Source organism: Euprymna scolopes, chromosome 8, assembly GCF_053919585.1.
Source record: "Euprymna scolopes isolate OS-2025 chromosome 8, ASM5391958v1, whole genome shotgun sequence".
NCBI classification, from domain to species: Eukaryota; Metazoa; Mollusca; class Cephalopoda; order Sepiida; family Sepiolidae; genus Euprymna; species Euprymna scolopes.
Genome location: NC_136489.1, coordinates 12,353,331 through 12,377,099, shown reverse-complemented (window position 1 = coordinate 12,377,099; position 23,769 = coordinate 12,353,331). Strand labels below are relative to the sequence as shown.

Genomic DNA, 23,769 nt, shown 5'->3' with positions numbered 1-23,769 from the left:
GAGTTATCTTCGCCACTTAAATGATTAGTTGCTGAGAAATGTGCTTTTGTTTTCATCTACATAGGTTCGCTAATAGCTTTAGCAGTTGAATACATTGTTTATATTTGTCGGATTTATATTGCTGTCGTTAACGTCATGCTCCAACGTAACATTTTAAATTTATAGCATTCTATTGTTCTGACACACATAGAATTGAAACTCTAAATATATTGCTCCATCCTAAAGACAAGCTATATGTGTGAATTCAAAGGAATGAAAGTATATTGATATATGTACACAAACACACACACACACACGCACACACACACACACACACGCACATATGAGAATAATGGAAATAGTATTCCGACGAAATAGAGAGAAAAAAAGGAACAAACCAAATTATATGTTCATCAACGTTTCGTCTTTCTTGCGAGACCTCCTCTGAATGATTGAAGAAGTCTCGCAATAAAGACGAAACGTTGATGAACACATAACATGGTTTGTTCCTTTTTGTGTGCGTGTGTGTGTGTCTCTCCATCTCTCTCTCTCTCTCTCTCTCTCTCTCTCTCTATATATATATATATATATATATATATATATATATATATATATAATAATTTTGCATGTTCCAACTTGATATTTGGAATTCGGATAATTATTATATTATACTATATTTAATACTAGCAGTATCCGCTGACCGGTGTGTCCGCTGACCGTGTGTCAAAAAAAAAAAAATATTAAAGTACGGTTGTTGTTGTTGCTGCTGCTACTCCCAACCTCCTTATGCTATAAGCGGCTTTCAGAATCGACACCTACAACTCCTCACAGTAAGAACGGCTATCGGAATGCCAAGAACGAGTGGAGACAGGTGGTGTAGTAAAACTAATGAGCAACTTCCAGCCGTAAAAAAAAATAATTGAAATATAGCAGCGAGGGGAAAAGAAAAAATTAGACGCAGTAAGCAGGTGTAAGTGGAGAGAGGTGACCCCACCCACCACCACCACCACCACCAAACATCCATTTAGCCGCTGAAGTTGTGGTAATGTTGACTGGTTACTTACCGGTCCCTGCGACTAAAAATAGTTCGGCTCAAAATTTTATTAAGAAGCAGAAATTTATATAAAAGCGAAAACATGGAATCATATCCTAAAGAAATTAAATGAAACTTCTTTCGTGTTTTGATCATTAATTATTTTTTAAATTAACTATTGCAGTACTTGGTTTCAATCATGTCACTTTTCTCCGTAACAAAAAAAATAAATAAAACCAAAATAAAAATAAAATTAAACCCAAAAAGCAAATAAAAGAAAACACCCCGAAAGCAAATGAAGGTTTATCGTTTCATTTCGATACTGAAAAAAAAAAAAAAAAAAGGAAAAAAATCAATAGCATTTTTTGAATTCGATAATATTAATAACTGAGAAAAATGGAGAAAAAAATGAAATGTTATACGTATTTATCGTCTGATATCCACTTCTCCACGATGACGGCATCGAAATAATGCAGTGTTTTTTTTTCTATTTTAACGCGACGCAGTAATGAAATGAGGTCAATTCGTGACAATGATTTAATATATCTCTCTCCATGTCTCTCTCTCTTTCTGTCTCTTTCTCTCACTCTCTGTCTGCCTTTCTGTCTGTCTGTCTGTCTCTCTCTCTCTCTCTCGTTTCGAATTTGTTCGAATGTAAACAAAACATATATAACGCGCTCTGTGTCTGTCTCTGTCTATCTCTCTCAAACGCTCTCCCTTTCTCTAAACACATTTAAAGAGACATGGATATAGAGAGAGGGGGCGAAAAGCAAATATCTCAGCGCGGTTCATTAACCTCTTTATTTGATGTAAAACGCTGGCTTCCTCTATTGGTAGAGTCCATTTGGGATAACAGCTTGCGCGTTCGTTTAAGTTTACAGAATTGTAATCTGTTATAAGAGCTCGGTCTTATCTAAGTTAATGAGAATAGCCGGAATGTTGTAGGGGAGAATTTTTTTTTTTAATCAACGGACGGAAATTTAACATTTGGCCTATTAGTTTATGAATCAGTTACCACAATATCCATACCATGTGTATAAATCCCTACGGTGTTTAGGGGATCGATAGTCGAACTTCAGCAATAGGGGAAAATCGGGACTACTTCCTCTGTAATGCGATAGTGCTGGTGTGGCTCCTCGGATGGAATGTAGGATTTTATTTGAACACCTGGATGTGTCAGAAAAGTCTTTATAAAATTACATATGATAGTGGCTAATATGCTAGACATAAGAAATGTGTATGTAGCATCTGTTGTTGGGAAAGAACTGCAACTTTTTTATTATATATAGGAATAATAATTTATAGAGAATTGGCTCTATAATAATAAATACCAAATCTGCATGAAATAAAACATTGTGCATTTTACGACCGGGCAACGCCGGGCGACTACCTAGTATATAAATACATATCCATATATATATATATATATATATATATATATATATATAATCGTGTGTATGTTAGAATTAAAAATATATTGTTCAAAGAAACCATGTTATTTAATATAAGAGTGTCCACCTTGAAGATGAATATCTTTATGATCTCTGTTGATAAAAACCTGACAATGGTTTCTTTTGATGTTGTCTGAAAATATATCCACTTTATTTTCCAACAAACTGTTATTTTTTTACAATATTTTTCTGGCATTTTTAAACATTATTAAGCTTTGTAAATAACTTTGGACATATATATATATATATATATATATATATATATATATATATATATATATATATATATTTGGTATTTATTATTATAGAGCCAATTCTCTATAAATATATATATGAGTCTACAAATTGTAAGCGGCAGGACACAAACTGTTTTTTACTACTTCTATCTGTCTAATCCTTTAGGCATTTTCGCTTGTGAGAACATAATGGCCCGTCCCTTGAATTCTCTTGTTTTTGGATGTTTATATTTTATTTCGGTTTTTCTCTTTATCAAATGAATATTTGCAAATGAAATTTTTAAAAATCTGTTTTATGTCAGCTTCTAAAGTTACATTTAATAGGATTTTAAAATTTCGTGTCACATTCTAAATACCTTAAATTTAAAAGGATTAAAAATTTTGCATTTGGAGAAAGTTATTTATAAGTTTTTTATTTTGAAATTGTAATTTTTTTTAAATTATATACAATTACATGGATTGCCCTGACATGAGAAAAAATCGTACATCAAAAAATCACGTCAAATCATAAAGTAGTGTTATTTTACAATAAGAATTATAAATAAGTATTTTTAGTTTTTAACTTGCAGGGTCCCCTAGTTTAAAAACAAAAGGTAGAACGACCGCATGAAGGAAGAAGAGAGAGAGAGGTTAAGACATTTAACGAACGATATGGATTAAAAGAGAGAAAACAGAAAAGAGACAAGAGGAAGAAAAGCTAATCTCCAAACAAGAGAGGGGGAAACTTACATTTTCATAAAAACATTAGTTTTTGGCAGATAAAAGAGATTCACTTGTTCGCCACGAAAAGAGTGTGCGCTGACTGTTGGGCTTTAGCCCAAAGTTGGACTCCTCCCCGAAAGAGCAAAGTGGAAAGAAATACTTTTTCCTACGGTCGGCCGAGAAGACAGATAAACATTGTCTGGAACCTTGTAACAAGAATCGAATTTAGTCGAAAATCTGCACGAGAAAATACCTGAATTTAACTTTCTTCTGTACAAAGTCTCTCTGAAATGATTTCATACAATAATTATTTTCGTTCATAAAAATGATCACCGGAGTTATCATTGATTATTGATTGTTTTGATTCTTATAATTGATTATTGATTGTTTTAATTGTGGAGAATAATCCAGTTAATTTCTAGACCTGAATACTGATATCTGAACTAGCTGAGAGAAGCGACATACCATCAAGACCAGAGCACCTGGGGGAAAGCTCAGCCCCAACGACTGACAACAAATGACCAGCGTGTTACAGGTATTGCCACCCAGACTTAGGGTCATACGCATTTTTTGCGCTGTAAGCATCAGGCAACGGATCATATGTAGGTATTCGATTTCAGGTCAGTCCTAGTAGTTTGTCGAAGCAGGTTGCTTCTTCAAAAAAGTACATATTAGTTATCGTCATTCAATCCTGAGCAACATCGGACTTTTCTGCTAGTATTAGATAATTCTTTCTTTTGTTTGTTCCAGCTCTTGGTCAAATTGGTGTTTTATCAGAAGAGATTAAGAATTGCCTTCTTTGGTCAGTCCATTACAGCAACCATTTTGCCATCCGTGCCGAAGCTTGCCGTTCCTTGCGTTTTCTCAAAGAAAAATCATCAGAAGTTGTTGCTACTCTTCAAGAGCGATTTCTTGCAGAAAATGATGCAATTGTTAAAAAGTAAGTCATTTTACTTTTTATTAATTGATTTTACGTATTTGTGTCTACAATGTTTTCCTCTTTTCCTGTTTGTGTAAAAAAAAGAGAAATTTCCGTAGAACGAGTAAATAAATCTTGCATTACTTGGAAGTAATACGTTTATAACGTGAAAGGTTGAAACATGTTTTTTGTTGTCACATAGTTCTTATTTTACTGAGCTTTTTCATTATTCAGAGTCTAGAGTTGTGAGCCATATTTAGTTTCAGCACAGTTTCCGATGGTTAGGTGTTCTACACAAGTCCTGGAGGTGACTGGTTCTCAGTAGACAGACCAAAAGATTCTTCAGGTGTTGACACGAGGAAAACACACACGAAGTTGCAACAGAAAAGGTTTAATATTTATGGAGCAATTCTGGTTTCTGATTGGTTGGTAGCAGAACGTGAATTAATTCGATTCGTCAGTTCTTAGCAGCATCGTTTATAAATAGAATCTCCCAACTGTGCGGGATCATTATATCTAAAAAAAATATTGCAACAAGAGTCATAAAAAGAAATTATTTAAAATTTCATATGTTTGCTTTTCTATATTAGATAAAAAATAATTTCTTTTAGCCGATTCAGAATATGTCCGTAAGGTCCACCTTAAAGATTAACAATGTCACATGCAACAACTATTCAAAATAACGTAGTATTCAAAACCCAACTAAGATGCGGCTATACAATGGATTTTATTAGGAATAGTGCATCTTCTCCTAGTTATGTTACTTAAGGTAAAATCTCAAAGCTGGATACTTCACCAGACCAAATGAATTCTTATCATGGAATCCGGTAAGACCTAGAGATGTAAAGAAATATATAATATAACATTGAGAAATTAAAGTTCTTACCGAGTCAAACTTTGAGAGAATCTTTATTAAATATATCATAATGCATAATGTATTTTATACAAAAATCAAGATTTCGCCACAGGAAGGGGTCTCTTGATTTCTGAGAACCTAATTACTGAAATAGAATGAAAACGAGAGAGAGAAGGTTGCTTATGCATCATTTAAAGTAACTGATAAAGTTGGGAAGTAGGTAGGTATGAGAAATTTACAAAAAAATAAGCTAGAATTGAGAACCACGTATTTTGTGGTGTTAGGCGAACAACTTACCTTGGGGGTGTTCAAAGAGGCTTAGTATTTTGTCTGGAACCATATAGCGATGGATCCTCATTGAATTTGTAATAACATTACAAAGCAGTTTGTCTTTATTTTACTCAATATTTCGTATTATGTTAAAAAATTATTTAAGGCTTCTGTTGCATTAAAGTTATTTATTATTTATATTTCTTACTAATGAGTAACCGTTTATCAAGGCTTGTAGGCCACCCAAGGATAAGTATTAAATAGATCATCAGTTGAACGATGATCGCCACCAAAAGAAGACTAAGAATAATAAATAGGATGGGCAGAAAATTACTTCAGAAGAATTGATTATCAAAGAAGACGGCTCAACAAATATTTGTTTACATTAGATTTGATAACGACTATGTGGTGGTCGGTTGGGAAGCAGGCTCGTGATATCTTGTTTTACGGAGGGGATAGTTTAGGAAAGAAACTTTCTTTATGGAAGTTCTGTTTGCATTTTTGTTTGTCTTTTTGTAAAGAAAGAATAAACGATCTTTGCTACGGTTGTAGCTAGATGTGTTCTATCTGTGAATTTTTTACAGGGATGTGATCACGGATTGGAGCTTAGTCGAGGACATACCATGACTAAAGCGATGTTTATGATACAATGGATGTGCAATGTGAGTTTTATAGACAGATTTATTTCTGATGGCGTCAGATGATGATAACAGATAAGAAGAAAGAAAAGGAATATAAAAAGAAGAATGGGTCAGAATCACGTCAGTAAAGCGATCGGTATTCGAAAGAGATTCTACAGATCGGTATTCGAAAGAGATTCTACAGATCGGTATTCGAAAGAGATTCGAGAGATCGGTATTTGAAAGAGATTCGAGGGATCAGTATTCGAAAGAGATTCAAGAGATCAGTATTTGAAAGAGATTCGAGGGATCAGTATTTGAAAGAGATTCTACAGATTGGTATTCGAAAGAGATTCGAGGGATCAGTATTCGAAAGAGATTCGAGGGATCAGTATTTGAAAGAGATTCTAGAGCTCGGTATTTGAAAGAGATTCGAAGGATCGGTATTTGAAAGAGATTTGAAAGATCGGTATTTGAAAGAGATTCGAAAGATCGGTATTTGAAAGAGAGTCGAGGGATCGCTATTTGAAAGAGATTCGGAGGATAGGTATTCGAAGGAGATTCTACAGATCAGTATTTGAAAGAGATTCTACAGATCAGTATTTGAAAGAGATTCTACAGATCAGTATTTGAAAGAAATTCGAAATATCGGTATTTAAAAGAGATTCGAGAGATCGGTATTTGAAAGAGATTCGGAGGATAGGTATTCGAAATAAATTCTAGAGATCGATTTTCGAAAGAGATTCGAGAGACTGGTATTTTAAAGAAATTCCAGCGACCGAAAATTACATCGGAGGAAAACAAAAATAGATGTGTTAGGCACGGTGGACGAGGCCGACAATAAGACATCTGTAAATAAATGTCTGTCAATAAATGTCGGTTGTTTCATTAAAGAAAGATATGAGTCGAGTTATTCCTGGTCTTGGGTCCTTGTTACGTTAAAACGTGTTACACGTGTTTAACGTTGCACTATCAGTTAATACTAAGAATAATAAATATATTTTAAAAGATTCCTTTTTAAAGTTTAGGTTGATAAATTTGTATAAAATTACGGTTTGTGGTTTATGGTGTGATCGATTTTTTTTCGATTCTACAGTTATGTTTATTTTTAATGGAATATTATCTGAAACCATGGGCAATGTTTGGATAATATTTCAAATAAAGATGAAAACAAGAAAAAAATTCTTAAATGTTGGCTTCAAAGATCGAGTTTAGAATTTTGCACGGCGCGAAAATTGATTCACAGTTTTAATTGAATTTGAGAAAAACAGTCCTAATTACACATCAAAGAGATCAAAATTAAAATTAAAAGAAAAATGAATTACAGAAAAACAAAATCAATATAAATGATCCAAACTTTTAAAACATTCCATTCACTTTAAAACAAAGTGAAAAATTTCGAACACAGAAAAAAGTTTTTTTTTTTATAAAAATCAAAAAATCAATTTAAAGATTAAATCTATTAGTTTGGTTTGCTTTACGGCACATCAAGCTTTTTCGAGTTGTTTCATGGCGAATTCGGTTATTTTGGGAACGTTTATATACTACAAGTCCTTTATATCTTCAATTATTTATGGAGTTTCGTTTGATTGTTTTGTGTTACGGCTTATCCACTATTTTCTGAGTAATTTCTGAAAAAAAGATTTGTACTTCAAGTTCTTTATGTTTTTAATTCTTTATACATGGTATTTGATCTAATTCTTTTGTTTTACGGCATATCTAATGTCTTTAGGTTATTTAATGCCGAATCCAGTAATTTAGAAAAACATTTAATGTTCCAAGTTCTTTATATTCTTAATTATTTATACATAGTGTTTGATTTGGTTGTTTTGTTTAACGGCATATTCAGCCATTTGGTATGACTTCCTGGCGAATCCTATAATTAAAAAAAAAACGTTTTATGTTTCAAGTTCTTTATATCTCCAATACATGGCGTTTATTCTGGTTGCTTTGTAGAAGAAAAATGTTTTTGTTGTCTTTGCAGAACATGATCGAATTTTGCAAAGAAAAAAACAGCAATGTTTATTGCATTTTAGGTCAAGAAGCCACTATCTTCAACTTTGAAGTTATACTAATACTTCTATCAATTGTATTATTGTACTTTTGATGCGTAGATTAGTTTGCCATACTATTTCAGTCTGATATATCCAGACGGGGTTAGTTTAATATCTATTTTGCTCTCTCCAAGAGTCCGAGAAAAAAAGTACAAATTACACATCAAAATGATCTTCATTAAAATTATGAGAAAAATTAATAAAAAAAGCAATTATAAATAATATAACACTTTAAAACATAGCATTTTAAAGTAAAAAAAAAAAACAGGAAATTTAAATATAGTAAAAACGTATTTTTTTTTAATTTATAAAACAATAAAAAATTAATTAAAAAATTAAATAAAAATAATTGTCGCATTTTCCGTTTTTTTAATATTTAATTATCAAATTTAAAAAGTCATTCATTTCGATTTTTCTCTGTAATATCATTTTTTATTTTTTGTATATTTAATTATTAAATTTAAAAAGTCATTCATTTCGATTTTTCTCTGTAATATCATTTTTTATTTTTTGATATTTAATTATCAAATTTAAAAAGTCATTCAATTCGATTTTTCTCTGTAATATCATTTTTTATTTTTTGATATTTAATTATTAAATTCAAAAAGTCATTCATTTCGATTTTTCTCTGTAATATTATTTTCTATTTTTTAATATTTAATTATTAAATTCAAAAAGTCATTCATTTCGATTTTTCTCTGTAATATTATTTTCTATTAGTTCCTATTTACTTGCTAGTGTTATCAGATCAGGTTGTCTGAACATATCGCACCAAACATTAATATTAATTTTTCAAACTTATCTTTATAAAACTCAATCATGTTCTTCAAAACCCAAAACAGCAATTTTCCTCCATAAAAACCCAACATAACCCAAAACAACAACTTTCCTCCATAAAAAAACCCAAAATAAACCAAAACAACAATTTTCCTCCATAAAAACCCAACATAACCCAAAACAACAATTTTCCTCCATAAAACCCCAAAATAACCCAAAACAACAATTTTCCTCCATAAAAACAATCAACCCAAACAGTATGAATAAATATTTAAAGATACAAAACACTTCAAATATAAAACGATTTCTTTTATCAAAATGATTGAATTCAGTATTATATGCCCTGAAAAGGGTTGGTATGCCGTAAAAACAAAACAGCTTAACCAAACCCCATGAATGAATATAAAGAATGTGATGCATAAAATATTTGAATAACCTGAAAAGGGTTGATATGCCGTAAACCAAAAACAAATAAAAACTAACCAAATCTATTTTGTCACCCAGCTATTCCAGTAGCAAATCTGATTCTGTCATATAATCATTGTAAAAACCATAAGTGTCCATCATTCATCTAATGCGAACAGTTCCCTGGCTGAGAACAGTTGTCTGCAGTATTTTAATCTCCCCCGTTATGAACAAGGACAGTTTTTGTTGCGTGCGTCTTTTAACAATTGGTTGTTGTGCTGCTGATTAAAAGGAACGCTTTCTTTTTTGTCTCGTTTTATTTCAGTCGAAGTTCTGAGAAACCAAGGGAGGGGAGGCCTTTCCTATTGCTAACATTTGATGTCTGTATACGATACATAGAAAGTCATATATTCCATTAAAGTGTTTTTTACACCTCAAACACTGAGTTCGTAAAGAAATTGAGAGCATAATATTCCTCTCCCCAATTAACCATTTAAATATTTTACCGTATATCTTCCTTGTCTCTTAGTCTTACTGGATTCCAGGGCAAGAATTCATCTAGTCTGTTAGAGTATCCAGCTTCGTGCTGTTACTTGATATAACATCATTTGGAGAAGGTGCACCATAGCCAGACTGAGAAGATCTTATTTGGGCCTCGAATGCTATGTTATCTTGAACATTTAGTCAGGGTTTACTTCTCTGGAAAAGTGTCCTCGTGCCAGGTTGTTCTGGTAAACTCCTGTACAGAGAGACCTTAAACACTCGAGGATAGTTTCCAGTAGGCATTCAAGTTCTCACCCGTAGTTATTCAAGTTCTATTTTTCCAAATACCTTTCGATGTTAAAACTCAAATAACTAAAAAAAATGACACTTTTTTTGTGAATAATACTGCTCATCGATAATTAAGTTGGAAGGAAGTTCAATTGTCTTTGCGTTATATCAGCAGAAAATGATCTTCAACTAACTGAAAAGAAAACAATGAGAGAGTATGATTAAATGCCTTAAAAATTGGTACAAACCTGTTTTCTCAGCAGGTTGTAGTGTCCGGTGCAAACAAAAATGAAAGAAAAGAAAATGCTGCCGTTTCTCTTCATTAAACTGAGGATCTTCTCACCTCATATGCAAATTAGATGCTTCCGGCTTAATAAAAAAAACGCCTGATTTTTCAGAGACTGACTTGAATTTGGATGCTAGAGAAGTAGCTTTTATAGCAGTGTGTCGAGTTTTGGATTTGTGAGTTTTGACAGCAAATTTAATACCGGAAATTGTTAGTTGGAAGTGCAGCAGAGTTAACAATCCATCAGGGAAAGTGTTAACACTTGATTATTTAATCACAGAGAGTAACAGGGCTAGTAAATTATATGTTATGTACATTGATTAATTATACAGGGTGTCCATAAAATCTTTACAATTAAATAATTCTATTATGAAACACTTAATGAGATATCTTTACCAGATTCTATTGTTTTTAATCAGTGTTTATTCAGGTTTTTATTAGCAATACGAGTTTGTATTTAAAATATTTTGATAATGGAAGTGCAAATGCTAAGTGAACTTCTATGAAATGGTTATTCCTCAAGAGAAGGCAAAAAATTAATAAAATCAAAATTGTAAAGAGACTTTGCGGACCCTGTATTATGGTTTCATTAGATCATTTTCTCAGCTCCGTGGCTTCCTTTTGAATTGGCAATAGCTTCGCCTACGACGACGCATTCATCCATGTCGGGCGTTATGTGCGCCTAAATATTACGGACTTTCTTTTCTCAAAATCCTAACTTATACAAGCAAGGTCAAACGTTATCTGTTTACAGTACATCCTGCCTAATCGCTAATATGTACTAGCTAACATATCTACTAGCAAACTTACCCACGTGAATATTTAATGCCAGTAACCCATGTATGGAGTAAATAGAAGTTATCTCTTGCATATATTAAATTTAGAAATATTTTCCTACAAAAAATTTATAAATATTTGTCGTTATGGGCTTGAACATTTATTAAAATAGCTCAAGTCATCATTAAATGATAACAAAATAGTTGATATGTCGTACAGCAAAATAAGCATTTGATTAACTCGTATCTAAATAAATAGCACATATTAAAATCTATTTCATATTGTATTGTCATATTTAAATGATACAAAAGGGTTGATGTGTCGTTAAGCAAAATAACTAGATTAAAAACTGACGCTTTGGATAGATTTCAGTTTTGTGTTTAATAAACAGTACACTATTTCTCTCATATTTTTGCATTATTGTTTCCCAGCAACGGCGGATATTTTTGGTTAGCTTTTGTCTACAAATGAGCAAAGTGTTTCTTCTTGATTTCAAAGTAAATAAATAAAAACTATAAGTCATAATCACAAATAGTACGACCGAAAAATGCAACATGCTGGAGCGGTTTAGTTTTATTGCCAAGTCGAAGACGGTTATCAATAAGATGGAACAACTTAGCAGACATGTCTGCCTTCCCCTCTCCCCCGCCGTGTGGATGCCAGTCTGATTACTAAGATAAAAAATAAAAAATGGAGCTACAGTCATTGAATAATAAATATTTCTCCATAAAAATATAAACTAGAAAACGAACGTATAAATAACCGTGAGAGAAAAATACAATGAAATAAGGACATGGTCATAGATATACAAAACAGAAATCAAATAGCATAAAACAAATAACATAAAACTGGGTAAAACTGAAATAAAATAGGATAAATAGTATAAAATTGAATAAAATAAGATAAAACTAAAATTACATATAAAAAATTAGCATAAAACTGAAATAAGATAGAAAAATAACATAAAATAGAAAGAAAATGACATAAAACTGAAACAGAATAGAAAAATAGCATAAAATAAAATAAATGATGAAATCGATTAGAAAAAATAGCATAAACTGCAATAAAATAACATAAAAATGATATAAAACTAAAAAAATCGCATGCAACTAAAATAAAATAGAAAAATTTGCATGAAAATGAAATAAAATAGATAAATAATGTAAATATAATATAATGTAAATGAAAATATATAAATAAAAAAATTATATAAATAATATAAATAAGAAACATATTTAATCAAAATAAAGCTGATATTTTGAATAGCGCAAAATATTAGATTTTTAGACAGAAAAATCAATTATATGGAGCAAATATGAGTTTATTAACATTTCTACGAAAATAGTATCCATTGTATCTCTATCTCTACTTATATATAAAAGGTGTGTGTGGGGAGGCATGTGTGTGTGCGTGTGTTTGTACGTGTGTGTGTAAGTTCTTTGTCGACTCAGGAACGGCTGGGCTGATTTTTTTTTAATTTCATACAATTGTAGTAAAAAATAGGAGGCTTTACTTTTAGAATGACCTTCATATGACGAAACGCATCAAGGACTCTCAAGTGCAGCCATCGTTCGTCACTGGCTAAAGTGCATTGCCCCACTATGTAGAAAAATAAATTCTAAAGAACAAAAGGTTGCTCCATTTAATGATACCAATCCCATCTTCATAGCCCTTCAACTGTTTTAGTTATAGAAATAGGAGACTTTACTTTGGTAACGACACTTGTGTATATACAATATATATATATATATATATATATATATATATATATATATATATATATATATATATATATAATAGCATGGGTGCCCAGCGTTGCCCCGGTGTTTAGAGGTGTATGTTGAGCAAAAAAAAAAAAAGTGGTAGTAGGAAGGCAGGCTCGAACCCGCACCGCAAAGGAGGAAAGAATGGGGAAAAAACACTGACGTCTTTGCTGTCACGATCACCGCCAAACCGGAAGTGACGTAGGTTTTAATTAAGGCTAGACAATCAAAAAGAAAAGGATGACTTTCGAAAATATCGGCGAAAAAAAAAAACGACCCCCTCCCGATAGAAAAGTGCCCAGTGGAAGGTGAAGATATTAATGTTTTTAATCAATTTTTCGATATTTGTCGTCTGAAAGGTCGAACTTCAAAACGATACTGATCCTGTAAAAGTCCGTTGCTTCTTAGGCAGACATGCAAACATACATTTATATATTGGCAGACATGCAAACATACATTTATATATTGGTAACTCAAATTTTCGACCCAAACCGATTAAAAAACTTGCTCTATCTCTAAATACCCTTTATGTCAAATTTCGAATGTTTAGACCGGAAATTGTCTGAGTAATTTTGTGGAGACCGAAGTGGTCAATTTTTTTTAACTTTGACCCCTATTATGACCCATAACATTTATTGTTTTGGGCTCAAATAAAGTTATGAAGTTAGATATATGTCCAAGGAACCTATATCTAAAATTTCAATTGTTTATACTCAAAATTTGCGGAGGAGTTTGGTAGGGTTCTGAAAGGTCAAATCGTTGAATTTGACCCTTAACAGCCAAATTTCTGGGCGAAAATGGATTACAAAATTTTTTCCAAATCTCAGTACCCTGTATATCAAATTTCGAGTCTTAGATTTTAAATTGACAAAGTTATTGTGTAGGGAAATGTACACAGACACACACACAGATACATACACAGACACGTTCACTTTTATAGATAGATTAAACAAAAATATATAGGTATACATAAATATTTATGGAAATAATGTTGTGTTTACTGTAAACTTTTGATGCAAATATTATGCAAGTATAAATCATGTAGAATATCTGCATGAATATAATGACACGTAATAGTAAACTAAAGATGATCATCCCATAAGAAAACCGAAAAAACTAGTAGGGAATTAATTAAAATGAATGTTTAAAAGAATATGCAAATTAGCTAGATCTTTTGCTAGTGAATGTAATTCCACAACCCATATATAAGAAAATAGTATTTTATTTTTAAATAAATAGAAATGAGGGGTTTTAATATGAATATCAATACACACAAAAGAAAAACGAATTTATAGGAGTATATATATATATATATATATATATATATATATATATATATTAGAGAGAGAGAGCAAGAAAAAGAGAGATGGTAACTGGGCTTGATTAAATTTTTAGTAGCAATGGTATTAGCAAAGGTTCTCTTTGTATATCTTGTTTATTTTTAATGTTTTCTTGTTATTATCTGCATTTCTTTGCTGATAAAACTGAACAAAGAGGGTTTCTTTGTTATTAATTCATAAACATGACCAACTCATTTTTGCAGCAACGTCAAAACAAGATGATAATACATTTATTTACATAACTAATCAATTTCAACAAATATGCAAACGTAATTCCTCATTATTTCTCTGCTTTAATGCTTACACTCTTTTTTTTTGGGGGGGGAGCAATGTGTATCCCAATTATTGCAGTTTTATTCTTTTGCCAATGCTGCAATATTTCAATTGGTTTTGGATTGCGTCCAGATCTCCACAGGCAACAATCATAGACCAACCATCTTTTTCGAAATGATATTCAGTATTATATATATATATATATATATATATATATATATATATATATATATATATATATATATATATATATATATACTTGGCTTCATCACCTTGACACATTGGTTAAGCAACGTTGAATCTGGTCAATACTTAAAATGGGTTACCATTTGGGAATTTCAGGTGCTTATCTTGACATTGTTTCAATCGTCCCGGATTCTCTTTGCCACTAGAATCAAACACTGACGATTCAGGGAGATTTAATTGAGGAGTGCATCACCCTGGCTCCTCACAATTACTCGCACAGATATTCTTACAGAAGTTATCCATTATCTCTCGAGACTGAACATAGGCATCGATTAATCGATATATATATATACTTTCACGAAAAACACTCGTCTAGCTGAATCCACTGTGAAAAATTTCCCCCACTCTATATCTGTGCCTAAATCAAAATGCGGATTCCATGAACAAAGCTTCTTTCTTAGAACTGCACGCCTGTGGAACTCTGTTCCGTCTGCCTGCTTCCCACCGGACTACAACTTGGATGTCTTCAAGTCCAATATTAACAAATTCCTAATGAACCGTCCCCTTAAGTAAACACTTCATCAAATCTCCACACTAACGTATTGTACTTGCAATAACCCTTATCCCTGAGTGGCTTCCGGCCCTTGATAAGTGGTGATCACTGTGTAAATATATATATATATATATATATATATATATATATATATATATATATATATATATTGAGTAAGATGATTGATAATTTATAATTAAAATTAAAAATTAAAAATCGGTTTCACAAGGAAGAACAAACAAAATCAATAAATTTGATCTTCATTGTGAAACCGATTTTTAATTTTTAATTTTACTTACAAATTATCAATCATCTTACTCAATATTAAAATAGCTCTAGGATATATATGCCTATCGAGCTTATTATATATCTACATTACAACGAGCACTGGTTTCTTTTATTTTATTTTAATTGTATCAATTTACTAATAAATTAAAATATACTCTGCTCTTTAGACTGTTGTTCTAATCCCCTTAAAATATATATATATATATATATATATATATATATATATATATATACTAGCAAGTAACCTGGCTTTCCCAGTCGTGAAATAAAGTTGAATCTGATATCTTAATTTATGCAGATTTCATATTTATTATCACAGATCCAATTGATTATTATGTTGTACTCAATATATTGTGATCTAAAAAGTTAAAAACAAAAAAGTAGAATCGAAATCCAAACATCTAGTAATCCAGCTTTATTATCTGAGACACCAACAAATGGATTTCAAAAAGCTAAACATTTACCAACATTATATATAAATATGTATCTACGCATGCGTATAAGTTTACTTATGCCTGCCAAGTGCCAAATTTATCCATTTTGACAACTTAACAGCTATTTTTACCAGCTAAAACCAAATCGAATTTGTTGCATAGGCCTGAATCCCGTGCATATATATATATATATATATATATATATATATATATATATATATATTTCATGTCTGTAGACCAAACATTTAGAAAGTATTTTGGTAGATATCGTTCCTCATGACGCAAGAAGATAATTCTTGATAGGTTAGCCTAATTAATCTGAAGCAAAAAACTAGGTCCCATATCCGGAACATTACTTGTTCTTTTATTTAAGGGAAGCAGTGTTTGATCAACACTGATGAGGAGGCCTGATTTAATATACCATTCTTTTTTTTTGTTTTTGGTTTATTCCACCCAAATGAATCAGAAAGATTTCAAATTGCATTGATTGAACTCATGGATTCATAACCTGACAGCTCTCTGTTGCAGATATTGACGGTGTGACACTCTAAGTCATGGAAGTTCATCATAAACAGCGATGCATCATTTAATTCATTGCAAAAGTTCACTTAGAATGGGACTATGTAGAAAAATAAACTATAGAGCACAAAAGTTCGATTGTTTTAATGGTACCACTCCCGTTTTCGTAGCTCTTCAACTTTTTCAGTTAAAAGAAAAATAGGAGGCTTTACTTTTAGAACTACCTTTGTATGATAAGGGTGCTCCATATGCCCATGCACAGCCATCGTTCATCGCTGGCAAAAGTGCATTAAGAATGGTAGTGACTATGTCGAAAAATAAATTCGGGAGTAGAAAAGGTTGCTTTTCTGAATTTTTGAGAGGAGGATTTATTATTCTTTTTCTTTGGATTCATCGAACAACTGTTCTTATCTTGAGTGTGATTTTCACAATGTTTCAGTCGATGTAACCTCCGACCTTCTTCAGGTGTATCTTGTATCGGGAATGTTTCTGTCAAACTCGGGAAATTCCGTCCAAATTCCCGAGTTTGACAGAAACATTCCCGAGTTAAACAAGACACACCTGAAGAAGATCGGAGGTTACATCGACCGAAACGATGTGAACATCATACTCAAGATAAGAACAGTAGTTCGATGAATCCAAATAATAAGAAAAGGTCGCTTGTTTAATGGTACTACTACCGTCTTCATAGCTCTTCAGCTTTCTGAGTTAAAAAATAGGAGACTTTACTTTTGGAACGTCCCTCGTACAATTTATGCATAATGATAAATTGCACAGTTTCTTTGTATCTATCTTTATCTAAAAGAAAAAGAAAAAAATAATTACACTAATTGAATTGGATATTATTTTTGTTGACAAGTAAAATGTCCAGCAATTTATTTTTTATTCTTTATTTTTTTGGAAAGCTTAACTTGAGGCTATTATTTTGATTCAACCACAAAGTCGGTAATTGTGATATTACCAGAGAATGGATATAATTTAAAAAAAAAATGTATTATTTAAAAATAACATTTAAAGATAGGAAATTATTTCAAGAAAAAGACTCAATGTTCACACACTATAATGAAACATTGAAAAGCCTTCGGCCATTAATTATCAAAAAAGCGATTGATTTTTCGTTTGACATTTGTAAAATAATCGAATCGCAATATTATTGTTGAATTAACAAATATTACAAAATTATTCGCCAACAGGGCAACGTTTAGTAGTTTTAACAATAAACACACTTCACGTCATATAGGTACTACTTAAAACAAATTGTGGAAGAGAATCTATACAGCGTAATCACGTTGACACACCAGTTCCCGTTAGATCACTGAGATTAAGCAACGTTGAGCCTGGTCAATACTAAAAGAGGTGACCATTTAGGAATTCCAGATGCTCTCCGCTTATCTTGGCATTGTTTCCAGTCGTTTATCGGATCATGTAATACTATTGTCATATTTCGACTGGTTAAGCCTACCCTTACTTCCTCTCTGCAATCTCTCAGTCACAGATGTGATGTTGCTAGTCTCAGTATTTTCTATAAATGCTATTAGGGTGTGTCTTTTTCAAAATTGCCTGATCTATTCGCTGCTTTCTTTGTTTCACTCCGTTTTACTCGTTGATCTTGTCTCCCTTAACTGTTTCGATGCATCATTATTATACAGCTTCCTATTCCAGTAGCTTCTTTTCAAGAACTGTAAACGTGTGGAACTCTATTCCTGCTGGTGTCGTTCTACCTATAGTTTTGGTCCTTTCAAGATTAAGACCAATGTACATCTCTTACCTTTGCCTTTATCATCTTCCATTTTTGTTAGCTATTTATATCAAGTGACATCACGTCTTGTCTGGAGTGATTTCAAAAAATTAAAAAAAAAAATTAAATACAAAATCAACAATGCTTTGTCATAGACGTTTCTTCTATAAATCTAATCTGAGATTATTGTTTTCCAGGGGTTAAGAAATCAATGAAATTTAACGACGTTAATACAAGAGTGCTCAATACCGAGTAGAGCAGGATATACTTTTTATTTGTTTTTACATAAGCAGAAATATGTTGCTACACAGTCATGAACACATTTCGGTCAGCTAGTTACCCGTAACTAGGATCTCTTCAGGCGATACAGCTTATACAAAAGCAAAGTTTGCAATGAAAATATCAGTCTTACTCTTCGCAAGGAGTTAATATCAGGAGGTTCCGTCAAATGTTGTGAAAAATAAGATTTGATTGTATGTAAATAAGACCCAATAGGGGTGAGGATTTGAGTCTGTGTTTAGATATAGGAATGAATGGGAAAAGATGTGGGGGTATTAAGAATCGAGGTAAAGGCAACATAATTGTCCATTTTCCGACCACATAAAAATTCTAATCAAAATAAAAGCATTTTTATAACTGAATTACCCCGATTATATCTGAAACCACTTTTAGCAACTACTTTTATATTTTTGGCTTATCACTTTCCGAAACCCTCACATGAATACCTGTTTACGTAAATTTTACTCTTGTCCCATCTTTAAAATTCTAAATTATTTCTAGGCAAACGATTCGTCTAAATCCTTGGGTTTTTTTTTCATTTTTTTATAATCTGCTTTCTCTTCTTTTTTAAATTTCTTTTTTTTCCGTTTTAATTTCTATCTACTTAATTATTGGCATCGAATTCCTGAGAACAAAACAATATACATTATACACACAAATAAAATAATTTTTTTTTAAATTCAACAATATTTGTTAACTGTGCATTTTTCAATCCATACATGCTGACAGCTTTACAATGATCAAGTAAAAAAAAAAATCATCATTGACTTGCAAAAGAAAAATTTAATTGTCCGTTTTTTGGGGTTTTTCTTTTTCAAAAAAGAAAAAAAAAAAAAAACTTGAAAGTTCAACTATAACATCTTCAGTTCCCTTTTTTCCCCCTGAAGAAAACAACAGCAACAAAAAGAGTTCTGTTAAAAACACTGGAACACAAAACTTTTACATCATCACAAGACATCTATACAAACCAATGTTCAATATTTTCTTTTTGTCTTCTTTTTAAAAACAAACAAACCGAAAACTGCAAAATTCAACATTAACCTTATAGCATAAAAATTCGTACAAACAAAATTCCTTATAAAAGTATACTGTAGCCTGGATGTCACTTGGCAATGACCCTTTTGTTCGCGTTTCTGTCTGACAAGTTTTTCTAAACAAATCTCACACGATTTTGAAACAATAACAATTATAACGCGATTGTCATAGTATTTTTATCAATGAATTTACGCGAATGTACTATTGTTAGTTTTGTGTTTACTTTTTCTGCTTTCTACAACTGACTCTCTTTTTCCTTTTACCAATTTGCCTTTTTTCGTATGCGAGTGCATGTTTTTATTTATTCGTTATCTTTGCCGCTACCCAAATATTTTCAAATCATTTAATTTAATTTAGACTTTTATTTCTATAGACTATTTTTTTTTTTGTTGACATTGTGTGTGTATATGGTAATCCAAGTTTTTTCCCCTTTGTTTTTCCTTTTTTTTTTCTCTTTAACTCGCCTAGCATTTTTTTTCGTGTACTTTGGGACCCCATTTTTCACGTTGTGACTTATTTATTTATTTCCATGGTATACCAGATGTTTTTTTCCTGTATCAAGTCAAGGTATATTGTGTAGTGGGGTGACATATCGGAGACGTGACGATATATAGCGGAACCCTAAACCTAACTCTAATCCTAACGTTCAAAGAAGAGACCGATACTTCAACCAATAATTACACGAAAAGTCACCGAAGTAATCTATTCCCAGGAATATAAAGTTGTCAATAACTTTAATCAAACTCAATTTCCTTTAATTTTTCCGTAAATCACAGCAAAATTTCATCAAACACAAGGAATTGAAAAATTATGACTTGGTTTAAAGATTTGTATACGGAAACATGTTAGACATAAAGTGGAGATATCAAGTCAAGGTAGTATCCGTACAGTGTAGAGATTTTTCTTTATAGATATCGGTCCAAGGAACACCAAGTAATTATATGAAATAAATTGTTATAACTAGTCTATATCAACTCTTTGGAGTTGGGATCAGCGTTAGGACGATCAAACAAAAATTGTAGAATCCAAATAATATGAGGTGTCTAAACCGGTATCGGAATCTAAAAAATGTGTACCTATTTTTCCGATGCCAAAAAAAATTATTCTTTTAAAGAGTTGAACGATAAATTTGTCGCCCTAAAGAAAACAACACTGCAGTTTTATTTTAAAACTTTTATTCAAAAAAATCAATTCCAGTATCTTGATTATGTAGTAGAGCTGACATCTATTCAATGTAGCTGCCTTCGGCTAGATAAAGAAGGGTACAAAATCGTAGGATTTCTTTTGAATTTCTTGAGTTTCTTTTGTCACACCCAGGGCCTGCCAGCGCCCACCTGATTGCATCAGGGGATCACCACAATCTTCAGCATTTCTAGGTACACTTTGGTGTTGACTTTAAAGCCGACTTCGAAGATGGGAGGTAGCATGATATGCCCCTCACTTGAAACCACACCAAAGATCATAACCGTTGCCGAAAACTTCATTGAGCTGTGTCCTCAAGCACTGAACCGTCCGGATTTACATTTTGAGGGTGCTGACAATGGATATTTTGTCACAATTTGGATCAGTAGAAAGCATGAGTTATACAGCGGTGCATCTCCAATCTCGCTCGTTGAACATTGTGTCAATTACAGACATGATAGAAAGCTCCTATAGCTCTTGGGATTTATACACAAATGGCCAACTAGTAGATGGTCTGCTGGTTTTCATCAAACGGAATCATGTCGTCTTTTTAAGGTGACAATTTTTTCGTTAAACCTGGTAATTGTATTTTTTAAACTAAATTTTCCATTGCTTATATTAATGATACATTACTTGAAAGTGCTTCCTTCAAACTCCTCGGCTAAATGTTCAAAGGGAACATGAGTGGGTACAGATACATCTAGAGCATTAACAAGACTGTTGTGAGGAATGTGGGCTCTCTTTACCGTGCTAGAAAGTTACTTTTGCCTGAAAGTACCTCTACAAGGCCAGCATTCGCCCATGTATGAAGTATTGTTGTCGCATCTGGGCTGGTGCATCTGCTACTAGTCTCTCCCTCCTGGACAGTGTTCAATAGAGGGTCACCAACTTAATAAGTCCTGAACTATCATTTAAGATTCAACCTTTGTCCCATCGACGAAATATTGCATCCTTCTGCCTGTTTTACAAGTATTTTAATGCGGGATCGGATTTCGCTTGCAAAAGTATTTGATGAAGCAACAAGTAAGTCAAAGACCTTACTTGATAACAAAAAGTGAAGCACTTGTTACCCTTAAACATACATATCCCTAACAAACCAGTTTAGCAACAAAATCTCACCCCTTCACTGTTGAAACGACAGAAAGCTTTCTACTCTAATAGTTTCTTCTCTCGAACAGCTAGACGTTGGAATTCCCTTCCTGCTACCTGCTGCCCTGACTGTACTGATATGCAGAAGTTTAATGTAATATAAACCAACATCTTGTTAATATTTCCTAGGCATGGTCCCAAATATAGTAATCCCTTACATTGAAGTTGTTACGGGTGAACGTGAGTAAAAAACAAATGATATATATATATATATATATATATATATATATATATATATATATATATATATATATATATATATATGTAATAACATTGATTTTTACCTCGCATCAACAGTGATGTCCCTTTTCAGTCTCGAAAGACAAAGGATACCCCCTGTAGGGGCAGCTGCATATTTAATTGTGAGGCAAAGGTTTGTCAATACCCACCCACACTTCTCCTGAACCTGAATCGGCACTGTTTAAGTCCAGTGGCCGGGAGAAGTCCAGGACGACTGGAAACAATGCCGAGATAAGCGGAGAGCACTTAGAGCACCTGGAAGTCACAAATGGTCACCCATTTAGTACTGACCAGGTTCGACGTTGCTTAACTTCAGTGATCGAGTGGGAACCGGTGTATCAACATGATTATGCCGTATATACATCAACAGTACTCCTTCTTTATATGTATCTGACATTTATACACATAGAGGATTGTGTCAGTAGTTGCTACTCTTTATGGTGCTACAATGATCTAACCATTCCGTCAAATATGTAAGTGCCATATCCCTGATAGATTCTGATTTCGCTCACTGACATTTTTATATGTTTTCAATGAGCAAAGGATGAGAATTATGGAACTAAAATGAAGTTAATTGACAATTCCACAGAATGCAATGTCGAACTTGGCACCTTTTACCATTTATTTTTGTTTTTCCGATGTCAAAAATAGGGGAATATGATATGAATATGTTGAAAGTAGAATATAGTTCACTGATTTAATTTCACAGAGTCTGATAAGAGTTATATCAATTCGCTCCTCTATAATTCCTGAAAATACACAAACACACATATATATGTATACGTAAGTATTTGTGAGTGTAATATATATATATATATATATATATATATATATATATATATATATATGTATATATATATATATATATATATATATATATATATATATATATATATATATAAATATATATATGCCTGTGTCCATTCAACCATTAAGTGTCGATTTCAGCAATCATTATTCTGACCAATATATATAAATTATATAAACGTTTTGGAAAAGTTGAGTTGTCTTGATTTTCTCTGACTACATCTCATTTTGAGTTGAATTGGTTTCTTTTATGTCTTCATTTCTATCAAAAAGGCTTTTCTTTCCCAACAATAGTAATCACTCTGAAAATCGTTTCGTGTGTCTGATTGGCCCAAAAGATATTATTTAGCCTATGGAATCGATCGATCCGAGTTCAAATGTTTTCAGATCCCCTGAAGACAGTTGTGTACAAATATTCTACAGAACGATATGTATCTGTAATTCTCTCCTAGATATGGCTAAAATAGCGATGTAGATTCAAATAATCATAAGAAAAATATCAATATAGCAATCATAAACACTTAAATTTCTTACCTCCTGCGCAGAGCAATCCCTGTAAGGTGGTTGCGGCAAACAATGACCAATTTCGAGGAGTACTTTGGAATTCACACAAGAGTTAGTGAGAGCTTATTGGGACCAACGGCGAAAGACTTCTGTCTTACCTCGTTCGACCCTTCTTACTCTGTATCTTATTTAGGTGTATCTCGTCGAACTCGAGAATCTGTCTTTTGAATTTGAAAATCTTCATAGAATTTTGAAGAGAACTCTTAATTTAATCTACGCAACAGAATCCTCTCATTATCTCACTCATAACCAAGATCCTATATATATATATATATATATTGTT

General features: G+C 32.2%; 1 protein-coding gene across 1 annotated transcript in view; it reads left to right on the top strand.

Moving 5' to 3' along the window:
- LOC145283491 (HEAT repeat-containing protein 4-like) overlaps nt 1-23,769 on the top strand; it is a 2,203,577-nt gene that overhangs the window by 1,546,805 nt on the left and 633,003 nt on the right. The window contains exon 13 of the mRNA XM_080132316.1: nt 4,152-4,341. Coding sequence (XP_079988442.1) covers nt 4,152-4,341 — 190 coding nt within the window. The remainder of the gene's footprint in view (nt 1-4,151; nt 4,342-23,769) is intronic.